General features: G+C 64.0%; 3 protein-coding genes across 5 annotated transcripts; 2 read left to right on the forward strand and 1 right to left on the reverse strand.

Annotated features, from left to right (window-relative positions):
- Positions 1–138: 138 nt before the first annotated feature.
- PGLYRP2 (peptidoglycan recognition protein 2) lies at positions 139–5,203 on the reverse strand. Its single transcript, XM_054183443.1, has 5 exons — positions 5,112–5,203; positions 2,107–2,946; positions 1,108–1,318; positions 737–1,031; positions 139–578 (listed from the first exon to the last, which is right to left on the reverse strand). Exons 1-5 carry the CDS (start codon positions 5,155–5,157, stop codon positions 576–578), a joined length of 1,395 nt encoding a protein of 464 aa, XP_054039418.1. The 5' UTR covers positions 5,158–5,203; the 3' UTR covers positions 139–575.
- A 2,840-nt stretch (positions 5,204–8,043) lies between these two features.
- Positions 8,044–15,363, forward strand: LOC128901510 (ultra-long-chain fatty acid omega-hydroxylase). Of its 2 annotated transcripts, none has more exons than XM_054183566.1 (12): positions 8,044–8,257; positions 9,941–10,085; positions 11,086–11,139; positions 11,227–11,354; positions 12,436–12,599; positions 13,240–13,507; positions 14,058–14,124; positions 14,199–14,328; positions 14,401–14,534; positions 14,623–14,687; positions 14,804–14,886; positions 15,035–15,363. In XM_054183566.1, exons 1-12 carry the CDS (start codon positions 8,072–8,074, stop codon positions 15,132–15,134), a joined length of 1,524 nt encoding a protein of 507 aa, XP_054039541.1. In that variant the 5' UTR covers positions 8,044–8,071; the 3' UTR covers positions 15,135–15,363. The 2 variants fall into 2 exon arrangements, with proteins under 2 accessions (XP_054039541.1, XP_054039540.1); XM_054183565.1 differs by having other exon boundaries at positions 15,097–15,363.
- A 555-nt stretch (positions 15,364–15,918) lies between these two features.
- On the forward strand, positions 15,919–24,365 carry MCOLN1 (mucolipin TRP cation channel 1). 2 transcript variants are annotated; one of them, XM_054183511.1, is made up of 14 exons: positions 15,919–16,004; positions 16,123–16,313; positions 18,908–19,075; positions 19,174–19,333; positions 19,502–19,589; positions 20,264–20,360; positions 20,455–20,554; positions 20,687–20,793; positions 20,978–21,127; positions 21,579–21,680; positions 21,916–22,038; positions 22,332–22,538; positions 22,630–22,760; positions 23,211–24,365. In XM_054183511.1, the coding sequence occupies exons 1-14, from the start codon at positions 15,989–15,991 to the stop codon at positions 23,245–23,247; spliced, it is 1,677 nt and encodes a 558-aa protein (XP_054039486.1). In that variant the 5' UTR covers positions 15,919–15,988; the 3' UTR covers positions 23,248–24,365. The 2 variants fall into 2 exon arrangements, with proteins under 2 accessions (XP_054039486.1, XP_054039487.1); XM_054183512.1 differs by lacking the exons at positions 20,687–20,793; positions 23,211–24,365 and having other exon boundaries at positions 22,630–22,765.
- Positions 24,366–25,786: the final 1,421 nt, after the last annotated feature.

Raw genomic sequence — 25,786 nt, forward strand, 5'->3', positions numbered from 1 at the left:
ACAGCACCCAGCCCCGCAGCAGGTCACGGGCACCTGGGTCGCTCGCTTGAGTCCTCTCCTATGACCCCATGGCCACCCCCACCCCGTGCCTCAGTTTCCCTCTCGCTCTCCAGGGACCATCCGAAGCTGATGTCCTGGCACTGACTTTTATTGTGGCTACTGGGCTGGTCTGCTGGGCCAGTGGGGCCGGGATAGGATCCATCCAGGCTGGTGCCCACCTCGGCCAGGATCTGTCCAGGCTGGTAGTCTTCATGGCTGGGGTCCTTCTGGGCCGGGGTCCTTCTGGGCCAGTGTCCATCAGGGTTGGCATCTATTGGCTCAGGGTCCATCAAGAATAAGGTCTACCAGGCTGGTGGCCATCAGACTGGTGTCCATCTGGACCAGGATCCACTCAGGCTGGTGGCCATCAGACTGGTGGCCACCCGGACCAGGGTCCACCCAGGCTGTCATCCACTGGGACCAACATCTGTTGGCCCAAGCTCCAGCCAGATCATCACCCATTAGGCCAACATCCATCCAGACCATGGTCCAACCTTGCCCGCACCCATCCAGACCAGGACCCATGGGGCTGGTCCTCACTGAGGAGGAGAGAAGAAACCACGATCAGTCCCAGCATCACCTCCCACATCCACTCCCACCCAACCCCCATCCTCCTGGCCATGTTGGACCGGCCCAGACACCCCAACCAGCCACCGAACCTCCAACCCTTGGAGATGCCACAGAGCTTGGTGCCCACCTTGAAGCCGTGCCAGGTCTCAATCTCATGGAAGAGGGAGTTGCCGGGGCAGTCGGTGTGACCCAGCTGGCGGTGCCCACGGAGGGTGTAGTTGTGGTGGAGCCGGCCGGTGCGTACGGCGCAAGGCAGGAGCTCGTCCCGCACCAGGGCGATGGTGTCGGGGTCCGGCAAGGTGGCCGAGAAGTCTCCGACGTAGCCCACGCCGTAGCCTTTGCTGTTGTAGCCTTTGGTGTGGGCACCAACCCAGTGCCAACCTCGGCCTTGGTACAGGTAGCCATCCGACCCCACCACGAAGCTGCAAGCAGCCATGGGTCAACCTGAGCTGCCCGCAGACGGGTGACCGGGACCGTGGTGGGGTGACGGGGCCTCACCTGTAGCCGATGTCATCCCAACCGCGGGTGTCCTGGTGGAAGCGTTGCATGGCGCGCATGGCGTGGGCGCAGGCGGCGAAGGTGCGGCACGGGTCACTGGGACTGAAGGTGTGGTGGATGTAGATGGAGCCCAAGGGGAGGGTCAATGGTTTGGGGGTGCCCCGGTAGGGACGGGCACCCCACATGCAGCGGGGCACGATGGCCGGGCACTCTGCGAGGGAAGGCAGGCGGTGGAAGAAGGGGACTTGCCTGGTCCCCCGGGCAGTTGGGGACATGGCAGCGTCCCCTTGGGGTCTTGGGGACATGGAGCACCTGCCCAGCTTGGGAACCTCTTGGCCTGGGACATGGCAGTGTCCTCCTGGGGTCCCCTCATCAGGGCACGTGGAGGACCTGCTCAGGGTGTCCCTTGGCTGCGGACATGGCTGCGTCCAGTGTCCACAGGACACACCAGTATCCAACCAGAGGACACGGTGGTGGCCATCCAGGGGACAAAGCAGTGCCCAGGGACCCATTATCCAGGGGACATGGTGGTGTCCAGCCAGGGACCACTACCTGGGGGCACACCAGCATCCATCTAGGGGGATAGCGGTGTCCAGCCAGGAGACCTGTGGGTGTCCATCCATGGGACATGGTGGTGTCCATCCAGGAGACAGACCAATGTCCATCCAGGGGACACAATGGTGTCCAGCCAAGGGACTGGCAGGTGTCCATCATGGGGACACACCAGTGTCCATCCAGGGGATGTGGTGGTGTCCATCAAGGGAGCACCATCTGGGGACACAGTGGTGTCCAGCCAGGAGACACACCAGTGTCCACCCGTGGTGTCCCACCATGCCAGGCCATATGTCACCAAGCTCTCAGAGCTTGACTCCCCACCGTGCCACCTACACTGGGGTGACACTGGGGAACCCACCCAGGGTGCAGATCCCCACCCATCCTCCCACCCAATATTTTGAGGGGGGGTAGATGTGATATCGTGACCTGGTGCCACCTCCCTACCCACATAGACCTCCGTGAAGTCCCGCGCCGCTTGACGGGCGATGGCCACCATCTCCTCCGGTCCCACGTCCTCCAGGAGCTCCTGGGTGGGTGGCAGCTCCCGCAGCACCCTCAGCATGGCCACCACCTCCTCCTCCAGCTTCCCCGGCCCCGTCAGCACCCCAAAATCTCGCCGCCGGTAACTACTGGGTGGTCGCCCCTTCTCCGTGCCGTTGCCTGTCCCGTAGTAGCCCCGGAGAAGTTCGGCCAGTGGGATGGGTTCTCGGGCCAGCTGGGCACCCAACAGCACCCCATCCATGGCCCCGATGGCGACGGCATCAGGGATGGGTGACGGGGGTCCCAACAGGGTGTAGTTTTGGGGGTCATCCACGTCGTCCCAGCAACCGGCGGGTCCCAGCGTGGCTTGGTGGCCATCAGCACCACGAGCCAGGAGGAAGGACGTCCCCAAAGCCTCGGCGATGGTGACGGCGTAGAGCGCGTCGATGGGTGGCTCGATGGTGGGGGTGGGGCACCCTGTCGCCCGCTTGAGGCCGACCTCGATGCCGGCGAAGAGGGGACCGAGGGCGACGGTGGAGCCGTCGGGTGCCAGCACCGCGCCGCCCTCGGGTGCGGCATCATCGTCGTCGCGGCGCAGGAGTTGGGTGAAGAGCAGCCACTGCTCGCCGGGGAGCGCTGGGGGGGCCGCCGGGACGTCGGGGGGTTCTCCCAGCACCGCGCGGCACCCCGGGGTGCCGCAGCCACCCAGCGCCCGCGCCAGCTCCGGCACCGTGAAACCGGGCTCGCTCGCCTCCAGGGCTTCCACGATCTGAACCACCGAGTCCATGTGGCGCGGGGGGAGACCTGGGGAGGGGGACACACACACACACACACACGACAGGGATGTGGGGACGGGGGGGCACCCACGGGCGACAACGGGGCGGCTGGAGCCTCCCGGGGTGGGTGAAGGGGCGTGGAGTGGGGTGAAAGCACCCAAAGCGGGGTGAAAGCACAGAAAACAGGCGGAAAGTACCTAAAAATGGGTGAAAGCACCCAAAGCAGGGGGGAAAAGCACCTAAAAGTGGGTGAAAGCACCCAAAACTGGGTGGAAGCAGTCAGAACAGGGTGAAAGCACCTAAAACGGGCCGGTGGGAGAGCACTTAAAAGTGAGTGAGAGCGCCCAAAACTCGGTGAAAGCACCCAAAGCTGGGTGAAAGCAGTCAAAACAGGGGGAAAAGCACCTAAAAGTGGGTGAAAGCACCCAAAGCTGGGTGAAAGCAGTCAAAACAGGGGTAAAAGCGCCTAGAAGTGGGTGAAAGCACCTAAAACGGGGGGAGGGGGGGCACCTAATAGCGGGTGAGAGCACCCGAAGCTGGGTGAAAGCACCGAAAACGGGGGGAAAAGCACCCAAAGCTGGGTGAAAGCACCCCAAACAGGGGGAAAAGCACCTGAAAGTGGGTGAAAGCACCCCAAACTGGGTGAAAGCCCACAGAGCAACGTGAAACTACCCAGAGGAGGGCGCAAGCACCCAGGGAAAGGGTGAATACACCCCAAACTGGGCGAGTGCACCCGAAATCAGGGCGAACGCACCCGAAACAGGGCGAACGCACCCAGAAAAGGAGGACTGCACCCAAAACGGGGTAAAAGCACCCAGGGGTGGGTGAACGCAAAGTGGAAGCACCTGCGACAGGGTGAAAACCCCCAAACCAGGGTGAATGCACCCAAACCAGGGTGAACACACTCAGAGGAGGGCGCAAGCACCCAGGAAAAGGGTGAAAGCACCCAAAACGGAGCGAAGGCAGCCAAAACAAGGTGAAAAAACACCCCAAAGCAGCACCAAAGCACCCAGAACAGGGTGAAAGCACCCAAACCAGGCTGAGCGCACCCAAAGCGGGGTGAAAACACCCCAAAACCGGGACTACAGCACCCAAAACGGGGGGGGAACACCCCCCCGAAAAAGGCAAAAGCACCCCAGAAACGGGCATAAAGCACCCAAAAATCGGGGCGACTGCACCCGCCGCCAGCACCCAAAGCCCGACTGACGCCAAACGCACCCAAAACTGGGTGCAGCCCCTCCCCCCCCCCCCCCCCGGCACCACCCGTGTGGGCACAAATTTGGGGTGGAATCACCCTAATTAGGGTGAAAAAATGCAGCCGGAGCCATTTGGGCCCAAAAAGGGGCTCGGAGAAGCCCCCACTGTTGGCACACGCGTGTTGGGGCGTGTGGTGGCGTGTTGGGGCGCGTTGGGGGGCGCTGTAGCACGTTGTGGGGTGTTTCAGCGTGTTGCGGTGTGTTGTGGCACGTTGTGGTGTGTGTTGCGGTGTGTTGTAGCGTGTTGCGGTGTGTTGTCCCGTGTTGTAGTGTGTTGTAGCGTGTTGCGGTGTGGTGGGGTGTGTTGTAGCATGTTGTGGCATGTTGTGGTGTGGCATGTTGTGGTGTGTTGCAGCGTGTTGTGGTGTGTTGTGGTGTGTTGCGATGTGTTGTAGCATGTTGTGGTGTGTTGTGGTGTGTTGTGGCATGTTGTAGCGTGTTGCGGTGTGTCATGGTGTGTTGTGGCGTGTTGCAGTGTGTTGCGGTGTGTTGTGGCATGTTGTGGTGTGTTGTGTGTTGTGGTGTGTTGCGTGTTGCAGTGTGTTGTGGTGTGTTGTGGTGTGTTGTAGTGTGTTGTGACATGCTGTGGCATGTTGTGGTGTGTTGAGGCATGTTGTGGCTTGTTGTAGTGTGTTGTGGCATGTTGCGGCATGTTGTGGCGTGTTGTGTGTTGTAGCATGTTGCGGTGTGTTGTCATGTGTTGTAGTGTATTGCAGCATGTTGTGGCGTGTTGTGGTGTACTGCGGCATGTTGTAGCGTGTTGTGGTGTGTTGTGGTGTGTTGCAGCGTGTTGTAGTGTATTGCGGCGTGTTGTGGCGTGTTGCGGCACGTTGTAGCGTGTTGTGGCGTGTTGTGGTGTGTTGCAGCGTGTTGTAGTGTATTGCGGCGTGTTGTGGCGTGTTGTGGCGTGTTGCGGCGTGCTGCGGCGTGCACTTACCGGTGCCGGGCTGGGCGCAGACGCTCAGTGCCAGGAGCAGCAGCATGGCGCAGGACGCGGCCCCCGTCGCTGCGTCCCTTGTCGGGGCCTCCCCGAACTTTGGCCCCGGGGGCGGGGGACGGTGGCGGGGACACGGGCGGGGGGGGGGACGGGGACGGGACACACGTGTGTCGTGGCGGCACGCGTGTGCGCTGCGTGGGCGGGGCGGCTCTGCAGCACGGGGGGGGTGTGGGGGGGGGCTAAGACGGGTCTACACGTGTGTGTGCGTGTACATATGTGTGTGTACCTACGTGCACACGTGTGAGCGCGTGTGCTTGTGCATGGGACGCACACAGATGCGTGTGTGCATATGTGTACATACGTGTGCGTGGGGTGTGTGTACATACGTGTGTGTACCTACGTGCACACGTGTGAGTGCGTGTGCTTGGGCACGGGACGCACACATACGTGCATGTACATGGGGTGCGTGTGTGCGGGGTGTGTACATACGTGCTCAGTGTGAGCACACGTGCTTGGGCATGGGGTACATACGTTTGTATATGTACATACGTGTGTGCGTGGGTTGCGTGTACATACGTGTGTGTACATACGTGCACACGTGTGAGCACATGTGCTTGGGCACGGGATGCACACAGACGCGTGTGTGCATATGTCTATGCGTCAGGTGTGTGTTTACATACGTGTGTGTGGGGTGTGTGTACATACGTGTACGTGGGGTGTGTATACATACATGCATGTACATATGTGCACACGTGTGAGTGCGTGTGCTTGGGCACCGGACGCACACATACGTGCTTGTACATGGGGTGCGTGTGTACATACATGTGTGTGGGGTGTGCGGGGTGTGTACATACGTGCTCAGTGTGAGCACACGTGCTTGGGCATGGGGTACGTACATTTGTATATGTACATACGTGTGTGCGTGGGGTGCGTGTACATACGTGTGTGTACATACGTGCACACGTGTGAGCGCGTGTTCTTGGGCACGGGACGCATACAGACACGTGTGTGCATACATGTGTGCGTGGGGTGTGTGTATACATACACGTCTGTGGGGGGTGTGTGTACATACGTGTGCGTGGGGTGCGTGTACATACATGTGTGTACATACGTGCACACATGTGAGCGCATGTGCTTGTGCATGGGACGCACACATATGTGTGTGTACATACGTGTGTGCATGGGGGTGCATATACATATGCGTGTGTACATACGTGTGTGCATGGGGTGTGTATACATGCGTGTGTGTACATATGTGCACACGTGTGAATGCGTGTGCTTGCGCACGGGACGCACACACACGTGTGTGTACATGTGGTGCGTGTGTACATACATGTGTGCGGGGTGCACGCCTTGTGTACATACGTGCACACGTGTGATCACACGTGCTTGGGCATGGGGTACGTACTTATGTATATGTACATACGTGTCTGCGTGGGGTGCGTGTACATACGTGTGTGTACATACGTGCACACGTGTGAGCGCATGTTCTTGGGCACGGGACGCACACAGATGCGTGTGTGCATACGTGTGCATGGGGTGTGTGTATACATACACGTGTGTGGGGTGTGTATACATACAGGTGTGTACATACGTGCACACGTGTGAGTGCATGTGCTTCTGCACGGGACGCCCACATACGTACATGCGTGCGTGCATACACGCGTGTGCATGTGCATACATGCCTCTGTGTGCACCCAAGGGGTGTGTGTGCGCGTGTGCGCACGTGACCGCCTACACGCACGCCTGCGCACGTGCTTGTGCAAGGGGTGCATACGCACACGCGTGTGCGTGCGTGCGCGCCTGCAGATGTGGGTGCGCGGGGAGTGCGTACCGACCTGCGTGCGCGTGTGCGTGGCGGGTGTGCACACACACGTGTGGCGCACACGGGGTCTGCGTGTACGCGTGTGCGTGTATCGCGTGTGCGTGGGGCCGCGCGCAGGGGGTGGGCGGGCGTTCTGACGCGTGTGCACACGCGTGTGCACCCGTGTGCGCTGGCCTGCGTGTGTGTGCGCAGGTGGGTGGGGGGGGGGGTGTGTGCGCACGCCACCAGGACACGCATCGGGGCACGAAGCCACCAGGACGCACATGGGGTGACAAAGCCCCTGGGACGCGTGTCAGGGCACGAAGCCACCGAGACACGCATGGGGGGACGATGCCACCGGGACGCAGCAGGGCACGAAGCCGCCAGGGCACACACGGGGGGGACGGTGCCACCAGAACACGTCAGGGGACGATGCCACCGAGATGCACATGGCAGGAGGGACAAAGGCACCAGGACACATGTCAAGGGGTGACGCCACCAGGAAACACATGAGGGGACAATGCCACCAGGACACACATGGTGGGGATGGGGAAGATGCCACCAGGACACGCATGGGGGGGATGGGGACAAAGCCACCAGCACATGCATGGGGGGACGATGCCACCAGGACACACATGGGGGGGATGGGGACAAAGCCACCAGGACACGCATGGGGCGACGATGCCACCAGGACACAGGTCAGGCCGTGAAGCCACCAGGACATGTCAGGGGACGATGCCACCAGGCCACACATGGGGGAACGATGCCACCAGGAAACACACGAGGGGACAATGCCACCAGGACACACATGGGGGAACGATGCCACCAGGACACACACGAGGGGACAATGCCACCAGGACACACATGGGGGAACGATGCCACCAGGACACACATGGGGGGGATGGGGACAAAGCCACCAGGACACGCATGGGGGGGACGATGTCGCCAGGACACAGGTCAGGGCATGAAGCCACCAGGCCACGTCAGGGGACAATGCCACCAGGCCACACATGGGGGAACGATGCCACCAGGGCACGCGCCATGACAAAGCCACCAGGATGCGCACGATGACACCCTGCCGCGGGGACACGTGACAGCGCAGTGCCGTGCCCACCCTGCCGCCCGACCTTTGCCCTGTCCCCAGCGAGCGGGTGCCATGGCGGTGGCCTGGGTGCTGGGTCCCCTGGGAGCGGTGGCCCTCGGCACCCTGCTCCTGGCCCTGCTGCTGGGGTGGCTTTGGGACGCCGCGGTCACCGTCACCCGCTTCCGGGTCACCTGCCACCAGCTGCGCCGCTTCCCCCGGCCACCATGGCGCAGCTGGCTGCTGGGTCACACCGGCTTGGTGAGGGGACAGCGGGGGGGGGACAGGGTGGTGGCACCTGGGGGGTGGCAGGGGCAGGGGGGTGGCAGCTGGTAGGGGGACGGGGACAGGGGGGTGGCACCTGGGGGAACAGTGGGGACGGGGTGGTGGCAGCTGGAGGGGACAGGCGGGACGGGGGGTGGCAGCTGGGGGGGGTGGCACGGACAGGCTGGTGACATCGGGGGGACAGCAGGGACAGGGTGGTGATGGCTGCGAGGGGGACAGCAGGGATAGGGGTGGGAGACAGTGGGGACAGAGTGGTGGCATTGGGAAGGACAGCAGGGATAGGGTGGTGGCAGCTGTGGGGGTGGCAAGGACAGGGTGGTGGCACCTGGGGGGACAGTGGGGACAGGGTGGTGGCACTGTAGGGGACAGTGGGGACAGGGATGGGAGACAGTGGGGACGGGGTGGTGGCAGCTGAAGGGCAGCAGGGACAAGGTGGTGGCACTGGAGAGGACAGCGGGGACAGGGTGGTGGCACAAGGGGGGACAGTGGGGACAGGGTGGTGACAGTTGGGGGGGTGGCAGGGACAGGGTGGTGGCACTGTAGGGGACAGTGGGGACAGGGATGGGAGACAGTGGGGACAGGGTGGTGGCACAAGAGGGGACAGTGGGGACAGAGTGGTGGCGCCTGGGGGGGACACAGTGGGGACAGGGTGGTGGCAGCTGCAGGGGTGGCAGGGACAGGGTGGTGGCACCTGGGGGGCACACAGTGGGGACAGGGATGGGAGACAGTGGGGACAGAGTGGTGGCACCTGGGGGGCCAGTGGGGATGGGCTGGTGGCAGCTGTGGGGGTGGCAGGGACAGGGTGGTGGCACTGGAGGGGACAGTGGGGACAGGGTGGTGGCACAAGGGGGGACAGTGGGGACAGAGTGGTGGCAGCTGGGGTGGTGGCAGGGACAGGGTGGTGGCACTGTAGGGGACAGTGGGGACAGGGATGGGAGACAGTGGGGACAGGGTGGTGACACTGTAGGGGACAGTGGGGACAGAGTGGTGGCGCCTGGGGGGGACACAGTGGGGACAGGGTGGTGGCAGCTGCAGGGGTGGCAGGGACAGGGTGGTGGCACGTAGGATGGGGAATGGAGTAGTGGCACCTGGGGGGGACAGGGTGGTGACAGCTGGGGGACAGTGGGGACAGGGTGGCGATGCCTGGGGGGGTGACAGGGATAGAGTAGTGGCACCTGGGGGGAGGGGGGAGGATGGCAGTGGGGACGGGGTGCTGGCATTTGGGGGGATGCCAGGGACAGGATGGTGGCACCTGGGGGGTGACGATGGGTACAAGCGGGTGGCACCTGCTGGGGGACAGTGGAGGGACAACGGTGGCACCTGCGAGGGAATGGTAGGGACAGAGCGGTGAAGCCTGGGGGAGGATGTTGGGGACAAGGTGGTGGCACAGGGAGGGGGTGACAGCAGGGTGACGGTGGAGACAGAATGGTGGCACCTTGAGGGAGGTGACGGCAGGGACACATGCACGGGTGACGGCAGGGACACAGCGCTGGCACATGAGCTCTGGGTGTCTCCAAGACCATACGTGAACCCGAGCTGTGCCCGTGCCCGAGGCTGGCCGCGGGCTGGTGACAAGCACGTCCCTAAGCCTGGCCGTCACCGTGGGGACAAGGGTGTCCCCGAGGCTGTCGCTGAGCCCCGCGGTGTCCCCTGGCACAGGGGAAGAGCACGGAGGAGGGGCTGCAGCAGGTGGACGAGCTGGTGGCGCAGTTCCGGCGTGGCTGCCTGTGGTGGCTCACGCCGTGGCTGCCCGTCCTCCGCCTCTTCCACCCCGACACCCTCCGTCCCATCCTCCTGGCCACAGGTAGGACACCAGGGCCACCAACCCAGTCCTGAGGGTCCCCAGGGTCACCCAGAGGTGTCACCGTGGCTGGCCCTGGTGACTTGGCCGTGTCCATCACCCATCCTGTGGTTGGCCACCAACCCAACCCCACGGGCCTTCAGAACCACCCAGAGGTGTCACCAGTGAATGCCCAAATGCCCGTGCCATGGTGGCCACCAACCTGTCCTTGAGGGACCCCATGGCCACCCAAAGGTGTGACCTATGGCCAGCCCAGAGGCCACCCCACAGTGGCCACCAGCCCCTCCCTGAGGGACCCCAGGGTCACCCAGAGGCATCACTGTGGCTGGCCTGGTGACCTGGCCACGTCCATCACCCATCCTGTGGTGGCCACCAGCCTCTCCCTGAGGTTCTCCGGCATCACCCAGAGGTGTCACCTATGAGTAGCCCAGTGAGTGCCCAAATGCCCATGCCATGGTGGCCACCAACATGTCCTTGAGGGTCCCCAGGGTCACCCAAAGTGCCACCATGGCTGGCCTGGTGACTTGACCGTGTCCATCACCCGTCCTGTGGTTGGCCACCAACCCAACCCCAAGGCTCTTCAGAACCACCCAGAGGTCACCTTTGGCTGGCCCCATGAGTGCCCAAATGCCACCCCATAGCGGCCACCAACCTCTCCCTGAGGGTCCCCAGGGTCACCCAAATGTGTCACCTATGGCCAGCCCAAATGCCACCTCGCAGTGGCCACCAACCAGTACTGGAGGAATCCCCAGGGCCACCCAGAGATGTCACCTATGGCTAGCCTGGTGAGTGCCCAAATGCCCATGCCATGGTGGCCACCAACCATCCTCAGGGGAGGATGCCCAGGGCCACCCAACGGTGTCACCATGGCCAGCCTGGTGGTGTGGTTGCACCCCAAACCCCACCCTGGGGTGGTTATGGGTGCAGGTGGGGGGTGCCCTCTCCCTGGGGGACCTGCTGCCACCTTGGCACCCCCCCCCACCCCCTCTCCCCTCCTTCGCAGCCTTCATCGCCCCCAAGGACCAGTTCTCCTACGGCTTCCTCAAGCCCTGGCTGGGTGAGTGGGTGCTCGGGGATGGTGGGACGGGGGGGGGCAGCACCCATGGGTGCCCCCCCACGGCTGGAGCCGGGTGTCTCGCCGCAGGGGACGGGCTGCTGCTGAGCCAGGGGCAGAAGTGGGCTCGGCACCGGCGCCTGCTGACACCCGCCTTCCACGGGGACGTCCTCAAGTCCTACGTGGGCATCTTCAACCAGAGCACCCACGTCATGCACGTGAGCACCCGCTGCCCGCACCCCGAGCCCTGTCCTGCACCCACTGCCTGCGCCCGGACCCCAACCTGCACCCGCTGCCTGCACCCTGACCTGCACCCACACCCCAACCTAAACCCAGACCCCCATCCTGCGCCCAGACCCCAACCTGCACCCACACCCCAATCTGCACCCAGACCCCAACCCAGACCCCGTCCTGCACCCACACCCACACCCCAACCTAAACCCAGACCCCAACCTGCACCCAGACCCCAACCCAGACCCCGTCCTGCAGCCACACCCCAACATAAACCCAGACCCCAACTTGCACCCAGACCCCAACCTGCACCCGGACCCCTGTCCTGCACCCTGACTCCAACCTGCACCCAGACCCCAACCAGAGCACCCACGTCATGCACGTGAGCACCCGCTGCTCACATCCCGAGCCCTGTCCCGCACCCACTGCCTGCGCCCGGACCCCAACCTGCACCCGGATCCCCCGTCCTGCACCCAGACCCCAACCTGCACCCACTGCCTGCACCCTGACCTGCACCCACACCCCAACCTAAACCCAGACCCCCGTCCTGCACCCACACCCCAACCTGCATCCAAGACCCCTGTCCTGCGCCCAGACCCCGACCTGCACCCACTGCCTGCACCCACTGCCTGCACCCACACCCCAACCTGCACCCGGACCCCCCAACCTGCACCCGGGCCCCAACCTGCACCCACTGCCTGCACCCCAACCTGCACCCAGACCCCAATCCAGACCCCGTCCTGCACCCACACCCCAACCTGCACCCACTGCCCGCACCCAGACCTGCACCCTGTCCTGCACCTGGACCCCAGCCCGCAACCGACCTCTGTCCTGCACCCACTGCCTGCACCCAGACCCCAGCCTGGACCCTGTCTTGCATCCAGACCCCAACCTGCACCCGCTGCCCGCTCCCAGACCCCGACCTCAACCCTGTCCTGTGCACCCACACGCTGTCCTGCACCCAGACCCCAACCTAAACCCGGACCTCAACCCGCACCCGCTGCCTGCACCCACCCCCTGTCCTGCCCCCAGCCCCCCGGCTGCCCCCAGCCCCTCTCCTGCCTGCAGGCCAAGTGGCGGGCAGCGGCGCGGGCAGCGGCGCAGGCAGGGGCGCAGGCAGGGGCGCAGGCAGCGGGGGGGGCCGTGGGGCTGGAGGTGCTGGAGGAGCTCAGCCTCCTCACCCTCGACACCCTCCAGAAGTGCGTCTTCAGCCACGAGAGCCGCTGCCAGGAGTGAGTGTCACCCTGTCCCCTGCTCGGGGTCCCCAGCCCGCTCCCTGTCCCCCCTTCCCCGTGTGCCCCCACAAGGGACACCCCCACCCCCACCCCTACCCCAGCTCTGTCCCCTGCTGGGGTTCCCCCTGGGCTTTGCACCCAGCAGGGTCACCCTGTGTCCCAGCTCTGTCCCCTGATGGCGTTCCCTGTGGGCTTTGCACCCACCAAGGTCCCCACCACCCCAACACTGTGTCCCCTTTTGTCCCCTCACCCCAAGTCTGCGCCTTCTGGGGTCCCCCCTGGGCTTTGCACCCATCAGGGTCTCACCTTGTCCCAGCTCTGTCCCCTGCTGGATCCCCCCAACTGGGGTCCCCTCTTGCCCTGGCTCTGTCCCCCACTGAGGTCCCCCTTACCCTGTCTCGGTCCCCAGCTGGGGTCCCCTGGGCTTTGCACCCGTCAAGGTCCCCACCATCCCAACACTGTCCCCCTTTGGGTCCCCCCACTCAAAGTCTGTCCTCCCCCTTATTCCAGCTTTGCCCCACATGTCCTCACGGGCAAGGGTCCTGCTGCCACCCCATGTCCCCCTTGAAGCTCACCATGGCCAGTGGGATGGCCGCCTGCGGGGTGGCCGTCCCCAGTTGTCCCCGGTGCCCCACAGGCAGCCCAGCGAGTACATCAAGGCCATCCTGGAGCTGAGCACCTTGGTGGTGAGACGCCACCACCGCCTGCTCCATCACCCAACGTGGCTCTACCGCCTCTCGGCTGATGGGCGCCGCTTTGCCCGAGCCTGTGCCACCGTGCACAGCTTCACCGCCACCGTGGTGCAGCGCCGGCGCCAGGCCCTTGACCGCCTTGGCCACCAAGCCTGGCTGGAGAGCCATAAGGGACGAAGGATGGACTTCATTGACCTTCTCCTGCTCGCAAAGGTAGCGTTGGGGTGAGATGGTGTGGCCGTGGGGAGGGTTGGCCGTAGGGTGGTGGCCATAGTGGCATGGTGGTGGCCAAGGGGATGGTGGTGGCCATGGGACAGGTTGGCCATAGGGTGGTGGCCATAGCAGCATGGTAGTGGCCAAGGGGATGGTGGTATCCATCGCATCATGGTGGTGGCCAAGGGGATGGTGGTGGCCATGGGACAGGTTGGCCATAGGGTGGTGGCCATAGCAGCATGGTAGTGGCCAAGGGGATGGTGGTATCCATCGCATCATGGTGGTGGCCAAGGGGGTGGTGGTGGCCATGGGAAAGGTAGGCCATAGGGTAGTGGCCATAGTGGCATGGTGGTGGCCAAGGGGATGGTGGTAGCCATAGGAGCATGGTGGTGGCCATGGGAAAGGTAGGCCATAGGGTGGTGGCCATAGTGGCATGGTGGTGGCCAAGGGGATGGTGGTAGCCATAGGAGCATGGTGGTGGCCATGGGGAGGGTTGGCCATAGGGTGGTGGCCCCAGAGGGTCTCTTGGCTGCCACGCTCACCCTTGCAGGACGAGGACGGCAACACCCTGTCGGATGAGGACATCTCGGCCGAGGCTGACACCTTCATGTTTGAGGGTGAGGGCGAGCCACCGGGTGTCATTGGAGGGGGGAACACACATGTCCCCTCAGTCACCCCTTGTCCCTCGCAGGTCATGACACGACGGCCAGCGGCTTGGCATGGCTGCTCTACAACCTGGCCCGTCACCCCCACTACCAGGACCGGTGCCGCCAGGAGGTCCGTGAGCTCCTCAAGGGCAGGGACGTGGAGGAGATTGAATGGTGAGAGGTCCCCGGTGTCACCCCCTGGCCAACCGGCTTGGGGACCCCGGTGCCACCATCCCTCATCCCTAGGGAGGACCTGTCCCACCTGCCCTTCACCACCATGTGCATCAAGGAGAGTCTCCGCCTGCATCCCCCCGTCACTGCTGTGTCCCGGCGCTGCACCGAGGACATCGCCATGCGTGACGGACGCGTCATCCCCAAGGGTACGGCTCGCTCGGGGTGCAAAGTGTCCTCAATGTCACCATCCCTCCTTGTCCCCTGTCCATAAGGTGGCCATTTCCATCCCACCAGGGATCATCTGCCTGTTGAGCATCTATGGGACCCACCACAACCCGGACATCTGGCCCGAGCACCAGGTAGAGCCACCTGGCCTTGGTGGCACCCACCCTGACATGACCGTGGGGCAGCAGTATGTCACCATGGGCAGGGACAACCATGTCACCATGGCACGATGGTGTCCGTGTCACTCCAGGTCTTCAACCCTCTGAGGTTCAGCCCGGAGAACAGCCAGGGACGGTCCCCGTTGGCCTTCATCCCCTTCTCTGCCGGTCCCAGGTAAGCCATGGTGTCCCCACATGTCACCCCCCAGCCTGGTTGGGTTCAAGGTGGGGTGGTTGTCCCCCAGCCGTGACATTTGGGCATCATGGGGGCCAACGCCATCCCCACATTTCGAGGAGGTTCCACCCTCTGCTCCACCACCCAGATGGTGGGGGGGGTGGTGTCTGCTGTCCCCTGTGGAGGTGACAGAGGGGGACGTGGTGGCAGGAACTGCATCGGGCAGAGCTTCGCCATGGCCGAGATGAAGGTGGTGGCAGCGTTGACGGTGGCGCGCTTCGCTATCCGGCTGGACACGGAGCGGCCACCGCGCCGCAAGCCCGAGCTGATCCTCCGCGCCGAGGACGGGCTCTGGCTGCTGCTGGAGCCACTGCCAGAGGTGGCCTGAGGGACACGGGGACACAGGGGACACCAGGGACACCCCATGTGGTGGATGTGCCACCCAAGGGAGGAGCAGTGAATAAATGGTGGCACGGAGGGGACGGTGTCGTGGTGGTGTGGTGGGGACAGGGTGGTGGGGATGTGTCCTCCTTGATCACGTGCCACCTCATGGCATGGACACGTCCCTCCATGGCACATGTCACCATCCATGGACGTGTGTCCCCGTACCACATGTCACTGTCCTGCTGTGGACACATCCCCCCATGCCACATGCCACCATCCATGGACACGTCCCCCTGGGCCACATGTCACCAACCTGATGTGGACACATCCCCCCATGCCACAAGTCGCCACCCATGGACATGTTCTCCTGGGCCATAGGTCACCATGTTGGCATGGACACATCCCTCCATGCCACGTGTCACCACCTATGGACACGTCCCCTTGGGCCACGTGTCACCAATCTGATGTGGACATGTCCCCCCCAAGCCACATATCACCATCCATGGACGTGTCCCCTCCATGCCACATGTCCCCGTCCTGGCAGGGGAGGGGGGAGCGACAGCGCCGGGTGGGCGTGGCCACGGCCGCCCAATGGGCGTGGCCAACGATTTATGGGCGTGGAAATGGGCGTGGCTACGACCAAGCCCCGGGGGGGCGGGAAAGGCGGTGCCTTCCGGTCACGTGAGGCGGGCGGCTGAAGCCGCGCTGGGGCGGCGCGATGGCGGCTCCCTCCGGTAAGCGGTAACCGGGGACCGGGTTGAGGGGGCAGCGGGGACACCGGGGGACGCCGCCCTCCCCGGCCCGGCGTCTCCCCCCCCGTACCCGACCGTTTAACGGCCGTTTTCCCCTCAGAAACGGAGCGGCTGCTAGGCCGCGGCCCCGGGTACGGCACGACGGAGTCTCCGGCAGCGGCGGAGGAAGAAGAGCTGCGCCGCCGCCTCAAGTATTTTTTCATGAGCCCTTGCGATAAATACCGGGCCCGGGGACGGCGGCCCGTTAAATTGGGGCTGCAGCTGGCCAAGATCCTCCTTGTCACCGTGCAGGTGCGGGGACAGCGGGGAGGGAGGGCACCGGGACACCGGGGAGAGGTGGCCGTGGGGCATGGGTGGTTTGGGGAACGGGGACACCCGGGAGAGAGGGACTGAGGGGGGATCTGGGACGTGGGGACACCGGGGAGGGGTGGTCTGGGACATGGGGACACCAGAGAGGGGAGGGGGAACTAGGACACGGAGGGGGGGTAGTCCTGGGACGTGGAGACACCAGAGAGTGGTGGCCAGGGACATGGGGACACTGGAAGGGAGGCCTGGGACACCAGGGAGGGGGGGCCGTGGGGCATGGGTGGCCCTGGGGACCGGGGACATTAGGGAGAGAGGGACTGAGGGGGGTCTGGGACATGGGGACACTGGGGAGGGCGTCCAGGACACCGGGGAGGGGGGTGGCCTGGGACATGGGGATACCAGAGGGGAGGGGGCACTAGGACACCGAGGAGGGAGTAGCCCTGGGACATGGGGACACTGGGGGGGGGGGGCTCTGGGACATGGGGACACTGCGGGGGGGGCTCTGGGACATGGGGACACCAGAGAGTGGTGGCCAGGGACATGGGGACACTGAGGCAGGGTGGCCTAGGACATGGGGACACCAGAGAGGAGGTCTGGGATACTGGGGAGAGATGGCCTTGGGACATGGGGACACCAGGGAGAGAGGGACTGGGGAGGGCTGTGACAGGAGGACAGTTGGCTGGGGGGCCTTGTGACATGGGGACACTGGGAAGGGGGGGCACGGGGACACTGGGGAGGGGTGGCTTTGGAGCATGGGTGGCCCTGGGATGTGGGGACAGTGGGGAGGGGTGGCCCTGGGAAATGGGGACACTGAGGGACTCTGGTCTAGGACATGGGGACACCAGAGGCGGGGGTTCAAGGCACCGGGGAGGGGTGGCCCTGGGACGTGGGGACACCAGGGAGTGGGTGTGGGATGCTGGGGAGGTGGTCCCCTGGGACATGGGGACAGCAGGGAGGGGACAGCAGGGTGGCACTGAGGGGCAATGGGCAGGTGGACACCGGGGTATGGGGAGTTGGGAGGGGGGGGTGACAATGACACAGGCACTCTTGGGGGGATGGCGAGCGTAGGAGGTGACTTCTAAGGTGCATGCTGGGCATGGGGACAGAGGAGGGGACATGCTTCGTGAGGACTGAGGACAACGTGGGGAGCGCTGGGGGCTTGGCGGGGGAGGCTTGAGTATTTGGGGACGCTTGGTGGGGGTGCTTGGGGACAGTTGGGGGCTCAGGAGAAGGTCCCCTGGGGATGCGTGGTGTCTGTTGTGGTTACCCTGGTGGCACGTCCCTGGGGACCGGGTGCCACACACCGGGGTGTCTCAGGCAGTCAGTGATGCCAGGGTGCCCCAAAAAAGGGAGGGGGCAGAAAGGACACACCCCCTCTCCTCAGGGTGTCACCCTCAGGGTGTCACTGGCTCCCAGACGGGTGCCAGGCTCCGTCCTGGGGCAGAAAATCCCCCGGGAGCCACCCGGCTTCAGTTGCGAGGCACAAAGGAAACAGCTGGCATGTGACATCCCCTTCCCCACGAGGACAATGGGGACACGGGGGCCTCGTGCCCCGTCTCCCCCCCCCTCCCTTTTCTGCCTGCTCAGCGCAGCCCGGCTGCCTGCACCCTGCCCCGCGCCCCGCCGTTGTCCTGGGTGCTTTGTCCCCGAGGCTTTGAGCAGTGTCACCCGGAGCCACCCTGCTAACGAGCAGTACACTAACGAGCGGCACCTTGTGTTAATAAACACAAGCTAATTACCGGCACGGGGAGGGGTTAGAGCACCCTGGCGGGGAAAATGCTGACGAGGAAGATCAGGGTCCACTCTGCTGGCGTGTTCCCAGGGTGTTTGGTGGCGCTGGGGGGGACACAATGCATGTGTGTCCCCAAGGAGATTGTCCTCCCCCACGTGTGGTGGGACACACGCATGTCCCCAAGGAGATTGTTCTCCCCACCATGTGACGTGACGGGACACGTCCGTGTCCCCAAGGAGACTGTCCTCCCCCACGTGTGGTGGGACACGTCCGTGTCCCCAAGGAGACTGTCCTCCCCCACGTGTGGTGGGACACACGCGTGTCCCCAAGGAGATCCTCCTCCCCCTGTCTGCAGTGGGACACACGCGTGTCCCCAAGGAGATTGTCCTCCCCCACGTGTGGTGGGACACGTCCGTGTCCCCAAGGAGATTGTCCTCCCCCACGTGTGGTGGGACACGTCCGTGTCCCCAAGGAGATCGTCCTCCCCCTGTCTGCAGTGGGACACATGCGTGTCTCCAAGGAGATCGTTCTCCCCCGTCTGCAGTGGGACACGTGTGTGACCCCAAGGAGATTGTCCCCCGCCACGTTTGATGGGACACGTGCATGTCCCCAAGGAGATTGTCCTCCCTCCATCTGCAGTGGGAGAGCTTTGTTGCAGGAAAACAGGCAGCTTCAGAGGTTTTGGGGCAACCGGGTGGAGATGGGGACAACCTCAGGGACGTGCTAGCTGGCCCTTGTCTTCTTGGGGCCACCCAAGTGATGGCGTTCTGCCTCCTGCGGCCAGTTTTGGGGCAAAGGACTGCGTTTTGGGCCGTGGCATTTAATCGTGGTCTCTTTTGTCCCTCAGCTCATCCTCTTTGGGCTCAGCAACCAGATGGTGGTGACGTTCAAGGAGGAGAACACCATCGCCTTCAAGCACCTCTTCCTGAAGGACTACGTGGACGGCGCTGACGACTCCTACGCCGTCTACACGCAGCGCAGCCTCTATGACCGCATGTTTTATGCCGTGGAGAAGGTGAGATCCGCAGGTGGAGGGGGACACACGGATGTGCCTTGGGGACGCAGAGGTGACTTGAGGCCATGTCCAGCATCTGAGGGCATCTCCTTCTCCAGTATTTGGCCATTCCCAACGAGACCATCGGCCGCTATGCCTATGTGCGGGGGGAGAGCGGAGGGAACCGGTCGGCCCTCATGCTGTGCCAGCAGTACTACCGTAAAGGACGCATCGATCCGGCCAACGACACCTTCAACATTGACCCCAAGATTGTCACAGGTGGGATTTGGGGACCTTGGGGCTGAGGATTCCTTGTCCCGCAGCCACCGCTGGGTCTTGGGGTGGGTTGTTTTTTTTTTTTTTTTCTCCTTATCCTGGCCTTGAGAAGGTCCAAGGGGTCTTTGTGGGACTTCGGGCTTCCCTGAAGGTGCTTCTCCCTCCCTGCAGACTGTCTGGGAGTGGACCCTGAGGACCCACAACTTCTTCCCCCCGAGCTGGACCGCAGCTACAAGAACTTCACCCTCAAATTTCACAAGTAATTACCCAATCCTTACCCGTAATCCCAACATCTGGGTGCTGGGGACCTCCCCTCGGCGCAGGGTACGGGCAAGGGTGGAGCGAGGACCCCAAGGTGGGGACGTCCTTGCTGCCGGGATGGAAAAGCCCCCGTTGGGTTTTCAAAACCTCTCGTGGGATGGAAAAAAATCCACCCTTGTGCCGAGGGAGATGTGAAACCGAGGAGGTTGCGCAACGAAGCAGCTGCTTTCCGGCCCCGAGGTGCCGCAGATGTCCTGCAACACCCGCCTTCGGGGGTTGTTTTCCCCTCCCCAAAACCCCGCGCTGGCTTTTGGCAGCGTTTTGGTGGCCCGTGGCCAAGCCTTGCAGGTGGTTGCCAGGCAGAGGGACGTCGGCGTTGCTGACACCCAGAGATTCGGTATCGTTGGTGGCACCGTTTCTTCCAGCCTCCCCCTTGAAGCAGAATTCACCGACGCTGGGGCAGGTTGGGTGGGATTTGCTCCTCTAAAGCTGGAGACACCCTTTCCTGGGGCTGGCCGCACCCCCGCAAAGGATGGTGTTTCCCCCCTCCCCTCCCCGTGTTGGTTGGTTGACTCTCAGCGCCACGTTTTGGGGCTTTGGGTGGGTTCGAAGTGGGCTGAGACACCCTGGAAAAGCCCCAGGAGGAGGATTAACGAATGTCCCATCCCTCAGACTCATTAACGTCACCATCCAGTTCCAGCTGAAAGCCATCAACATCCAAACCATCATCAACAATGAGATCCCCGACTGCTACACCTTCACCATCACCGTGAGTGCTCCCCACCTCCGGGGGGGTGACGGTGACCCTCGTGGGGACGTAGGGACCGGGTTTCGTGGGCAGTAACCGTCCCCCTTCTCCCCAGATCACCTTCGACAACAAGGCGCACAGCGGCCGGGTGAAAATCCGCCTGGACAACCGGGCCGACATCAAGGAGTGCAAGGATCCCAGCGTCTTCGGCCGAGGTAGGAGCCACGGGGACGTGACGAAGGTGGCGTTTGTCCCCAGTGGGTGCCAAAGGGCTGCGTGTGGGGTGGCTCTGAGTGCTCGGGGGTGGCTGTACCGCTCGTGAAGAAGAGCCCCCGCGCATCTTGCAGGTGACAACTCCTTCCGGCTCTTCTTTGACGTCGTCGTCATCCTCGTCTGCTCGCTCTCCTTCATCCTCTGCGCTCGCTCCATCATCCGGGGCTTGATGCTGCAGCACGTGAGTGATGGGGCGGCGAGATGTAACTGGTGGGGACAGAGATGTCACCAGGACGTTGTTACTGGCTTTCAGAGGAAGCCCTTTCCCTGCGGAGATGCTCAGTCAAAGCCGTGGGTGCTTCAAGATGGGTGAAACTCTCCAGACGGTGGGTAAAGGACCCCATTTTTCCTCCCCCCCCGCACAGGAGTTCAGCCGGTTTTTCTGGCGCCGTTACAACCAGAGCGTGTGTCTGTCGGATCGCATGGAGTTCCTCAACGGCTGGTACATCCTCCTGGTGATCAGCGACGTCCTCACCGTGCTGGGAACCATCATGAAGATTGGCATCGAGTCCAAGGTCCGGGACACTGGGGGGGCGGTTTTGCACGTCCTGGTGTGCTGGCGCGGGTGTCCCCATGCTCCGGGGAAGGGGACGTTTCCGTGTGGCGGGAGGCCAGCCACACAAGCGCCACCCCTGCACGATGGCAATGCCTTGTCTGCCCTGGTGAAGCTGTTCTGGATGCCATCAGAGCCCTGACGGTTGGTTTGGGGACAGACATCGCTCCCAAGGGGCTCGCAGAGGGGTCCTGGCCCGAGCGGGACCCCAGAGCCCTTTGGGACAGGGCGATGGTAACAAAGGGCTAGGCCGGGTCCTGTCTGCCTGCTGCGTGTGGCTTGCGGCACCAGGATTTCACTCGCCGCGAGCTTGTGGCCAATGCAGAGGGTTGTTATGGCTTTGGGGGCGGCATTGGGGACTTTGGGGACAGCATTGGCCGCGCCTCAGGCCTGTGACACCGTTGTCCTTGCAGAACTTCGCCAGCTACGACGTCTGCAGCATCCTCCTGGGCACCTCCACGCTGCTGGTCTGGGTCGGGGTCATCCGCTACCTCACCTTCTTCCAGAAGTACAATGTGAGTGACACCGGGGAGGTGACCTGGGTGCCGAGGGGACAATTTCTGGGACCGGGAATGGCCGTGCCAAGCCTGGCCCTGAGCGCCTGGGCAGGCTTGGGCTTGTCCTACAGCTGCTGCGTGTCCCCAGGGTCCCGCTGGAGACCTCGGCGTGTCATGGGGTGCTTTTGGGTCACCTCCTGGTGGCACCCTCGTTGAAGCCGGGGGTTGATCCCGCCTGATCTTCCTCCACCAGATCCTCATCGTTACCCTACGGGTGGCCCTTCCCAACGTCATCCGCTTCTGCTGCTGCGTGGCCGTCATCTACCTGGGCTACTGCTTCTGCGGCTGGATCGTGTTGGGCCCGTACCACGTCAAGGTGCTGCTCCGCTGGGGGTCGATGGTTGGGATGGGTTTCACCCACCGCCGGGCCATTCCCTGCCCAGATTTGGGAGGAGACGGGTGCGAGGTTGGTCCCCGTTTTGGCAGCGTGGGTTAGATTCGGCGCCAGTCTTGGCCGTAGCCTCTCCCCTCATGACACAACGGCATCACGGTGGCGCGTAGGGTGTTGAGGAGCGTTTGCTCCCTGCTTGGGAGCTCCCAGCCCGGTGGTGGAGGAGGTGACGCGGTGGCTTGGGCCACCTACCAGCCCTTTGTCACCTCCCATCCCAGTTCCGCTCCCTTTCCATGGTATCCGAGTGCCTCTTCTCCCTCATCAACGGGGACGATATGTTCGTCACCTTCGCCGAGATGCAGCAGAACAGCTATTTGGTCTGGCTCTTCAGCCAGATCTACCTCTACACCTTCATCAGCCTCTTCATCTACATGGTCCTCAGCCTCTTCATCGCCCTCATCACCGGCTCCTACGAAACCATTAAGGTGGGGCTGTGGATACTGGTGGTTTTGCGGGGAGGATTCTGCCCCCCGCCATCCGAAGGACTTCACCTTCCCCCTTCTCTTCTCCCCGCAGCACCAGTGTGAGGGTGAAACGCCCGTTTCCCAGCTCCACGCTTACATCGCCCAGTGCAAGGACAGCCCCAAATCGGGCAAGTACCGTCGCGACAGCGCCTCGTCCTGCTCTGTCTTCTGCTGCTGCGAGCGGTGAGTGGCCAGTGCCGGTACTGGGGGGGACACTGGGGGGAGGGCTCCTGGCTTACTGGGAGGGCTCCGGGCTGGCGGATGGGGGCCAGGGACACTCTGCGACCCCCACCCCGTTATCTACCCCACTCCCTCCTGTGTGCCGGGAGAGGAGGATTTATGCTGTTTTCGCTCCTTGGACGTGGTCCATCCCGCGGGGATCGGCATTTCCAGCCCCTCTTCGTGCCCATGAGACTCTTGCCGCCCCCCAAAATGACTCCGTGCCTGTGGGGAGCCTCCAAAATGGTCTGTGGGCTCCCTGTGTGTCCGCCCCTGCCTCATAGCTCCCCGCTTGTTTCTGGGGTGTGAGGGGTCTCCTTGGCCCCGTGCCTGGGTCTCGTTCGCAAAATCGAAGCCGTCTTACCCAAATCCCTCGGATTTCCCCCCGTTACCGCCGCCGCTGTCTCCCCGCAGGGCTCCGCTGCAGGACAACGCGCTGCTGGTGAACTGATCCCCTCGACGTGGACCCCCGGGGCCGTGAGGATCTCGTGCTCCCCCTGAGCGCTTTTAATTTATTTTAATCGTCTGCTTTTACCGGCTCGGGGCCCCCAAGGGGTGAGGAGAGACGGCGACAGTGTCCCCTGCACCTGGGGGACACTCGAGGGACGCTGGTGGCCCTGTTATTTTTCTTGAAGGACTTTGGCCAGGCTGTTCCCCGTCCTGGAACTGGAGCTGGGCAGCCCCTCGGGGGCTCAGTGTGGAGCCCTGGGATGCAATTTTGGGGACAACCTGGACCCTGTGACACCTTGGATGAGTTTTTGGGGACAACCTTGAGCCCTGTGGCCCCTCGGACGTGTTTTGGGGACAACCTGGAGTCCTGCGACCCCCTCGGACGTGTTTTTGGGGACAAACTGGAGCCCTGTGAACCAATGGCTGCATCAGGGACTGTCCCCTGGCAGTGTCAGGGAAGTGCCTGGGGCTTTGTCCCCAAGCTGAGCAGCCCCTTTGCCACACTGGGGACATGTCCCTGCCCTTGTCCCCAAGCCCAGCTGCCCTGGGGTACCCTCAGGGCCTTGTCCCCAAGCCCTGCAACCATTTTGGGGGGACGCTTCTGGGCACAAAGGGCCGCAGCAGCTTCCCTTGACCCTCCCAGACACCTTTGTCCCGCTCTGGCTGGGCCCTGGGCGGTGGGGTAAGAGCGAGACATGTCCCTTGTCCCTGTCCCTGAGGGCCGGCGTCACCCCCCCGAGCTGTTTACGCGCAGCAGGACGGGTCAAGGGCATGTTTTGTAACGGGAGGAGCAGCTGGTCCCGGCTGGAGCGGGGCCAGCATCCGCTCGCACCAGGCACCGCCGCCTTCGCCTGCCTTCCCCGCACCCAAAAAAGCTCGATTTCATCCCCCCAAAAGCCCCATTTCACCCCAAAACAGAGGCCCCACGGCGCTACAGGTTCTTGGCGCTGCTCTAAATGTCTCTCTCATTCATGGACTGAGTTGTGGCTGGTCTCAGCCCAGGGAGGTGTTGCTCGCCCTGGGGCTTGGCGTCGGGGGCGGGGGACACACGTGCCCCATGTGGGGACACGGTAGGCGCCCCCCCCCCGGGGTGGGAGAATAAAGCGTCCTGGGAGAAGAGTGGGGCTGTGCTGCTCCGCGACCCCCTGCGCCGTGGGGAGGGAGGGGACGTGCCAGCACCCTGGGGTGCCCGTGGGGGGACAATGGCGGTAGTGGGTGCCCACGGGGGACAGGGCTGGGGGTGGGTGCCACCACCCCGAGGCATCCATGGGGACAGGGGTGGTTGTGGGTGCTGTCACCCTGGGGGGTCACCGGGCTGACGGTGGGTGCCATCACCCTGGGGTGCCCGCAGGGGGACAAGGGGGGCCATGGGTGCTACCACCCTGTGGTGGCCATGAGGTGACAAGGGGCAGTTGGGTTGTGGGTGCTGTCACCCTGGGGTGTCCATGGGGGGACAAGGGTGGCAGTAGATGCCACCACCGCGGGGTGCCCATGGCGGGGACAGGGCTGGTGTTGAGGCCATGGGTGCCGTCACCCCGGGGTGCCCTGGGCCTGGCGGTGGGGTGGTGTGTGCCAGCACCCTGCGGTGCTCGTAGCGGGACAAGGGTGGCAGCGGGTGCCACCACCCATGGGGACAGGGCTGGGAGGTGGGTGCCACCGTCCCAAGGTGTCCATGGTGGGGGGACAGGGCCGGTGGTGTGCCCATGGGTGCTGTCAGCCCGGGGTGCCCATGGGGGGACAGGGGTGGCCGTGGGTGCTGTCACCCATGGGGGGGGGGGGGGGGGGATGCGGGGGGGCATAGGCCTTCCCCTGCCACTCCCAAGATGGCGCCGGAGCGCACACCCACCCTCCCGCGCCGTCGCCCCGTGATGACATCACGCTAACGCTCCCCCTCGGCGCGCCACACCCAAGATGGCGCCACACCCAAGATGGCGCCCGCCCTCCTCGGCCTCTCCCTGCGGCCTTCCCCCGCTGACCCTCCCAACATGGCGGCACCGCCGGGACGCAGTCCCCGTTCCCCCGCCTCGGTGACGTCACGGCGAGGGGCGGGGCGCCCTTAAACGGACCATGACCCCGCGGGCGCCGCCGCCGGGGCCGGGGCCGGGGCCGGAGCGGGGCGCGGGGCGGCGATCGGCGGCTCGTGAGTGCGGGGGGGGTGTGTCGGGGGTTGGGGGGCTATTTCCGGCCGGGGGGGGGCAGTTGGGGCTTGGCGGGGGGCTGGGGGGGGCAGAGCCCCTCTGCGAGGCGGTTAAGGGGGGGCAATAACCCTCGGGGGGGGGGGCCAGTAAGAGCATGGGGAGGGGTAATTAATAGCCGGGGGCGGGGGGGGGGCTATTAGTCCATGGCGGCACGATAGCGCTTGGTGGGGGGGCAATTTATTTGGGGGAGGGGGAGTAATGCTGGGGGGAGGGGGGGAGGGGCAATACCGCCTGGGAGGGCAATAATGTCTGGGGGGGCTGTTAGCCTCTGGGGGGGCAATATCTCCTTGGTGGGGGGGGGTGAGATTAGCTTGGGGAGGGGGCAATAATGCCGGGGAGGGG

The sequence above is a fragment of the Rissa tridactyla genome, chromosome 25, assembly GCF_028500815.1.
Source record: "Rissa tridactyla isolate bRisTri1 chromosome 25, bRisTri1.patW.cur.20221130, whole genome shotgun sequence".
NCBI classification, from domain to species: domain Eukaryota; kingdom Metazoa; phylum Chordata; class Aves; order Charadriiformes; family Laridae; genus Rissa; species Rissa tridactyla.

What these genes read in the sequence shown, in the direction of transcription:
- MCOLN1 (XM_054183511.1), top strand. An exon ending in TCCTCCTTGTCACCGTGCAG is followed by an intron (nt 16,314 to 18,907) that starts GTGCGGGGACAG and finishes TTTGTCCCTCAG; the next exon opens with CTCATCCTCTTTGGGCTCAG. An exon ending in TCCCAGCGTCTTCGGCCGAG is followed by an intron (nt 20,555 to 20,686) that starts GTAGGAGCCACG and finishes CGCATCTTGCAG; the next exon opens with GTGACAACTCCTTCCGGCTC.
- LOC128901510 (XM_054183565.1), top strand. Translation starts at nt 8,072, where the DNA reads ATGGCGGTGGCCTGGGTGCTGGGTCCCCTGGGAGCGGTGGCCCTCGGC. An exon ending in CACGAGAGCCGCTGCCAGGA is followed by an intron (nt 12,600 to 13,239) that starts GTGAGTGTCACC and finishes GGTGCCCCACAG; the next exon opens with GCAGCCCAGCGAGTACATCA. An exon ending in TGACACCTTCATGTTTGAGG is followed by an intron (nt 14,125 to 14,198) that starts GTGAGGGCGAGC and finishes TGTCCCTCGCAG; the next exon opens with GTCATGACACGACGGCCAGC.
- PGLYRP2 (XM_054183443.1), bottom strand. Translation starts at nt 5,157, where the DNA reads ATGCTGCTGCTCCTGGCACTGAGCGTCTGCGCCCAGCCCGGCACCG. An exon ending in CTGCGCCCAGCCCGGCACCG is followed by an intron (nt 2,947 to 5,111) that starts GTAAGTGCACGC and finishes CCCCCTCCCCAG; the next exon opens with GTCTCCCCCCGCGCCACATG. An exon ending in CTTCACGGAGGTCTATGTGG is followed by an intron (nt 1,319 to 2,106) that starts GTAGGGAGGTGG and finishes CTTCCCTCGCAG; the next exon opens with AGTGCCCGGCCATCGTGCCC.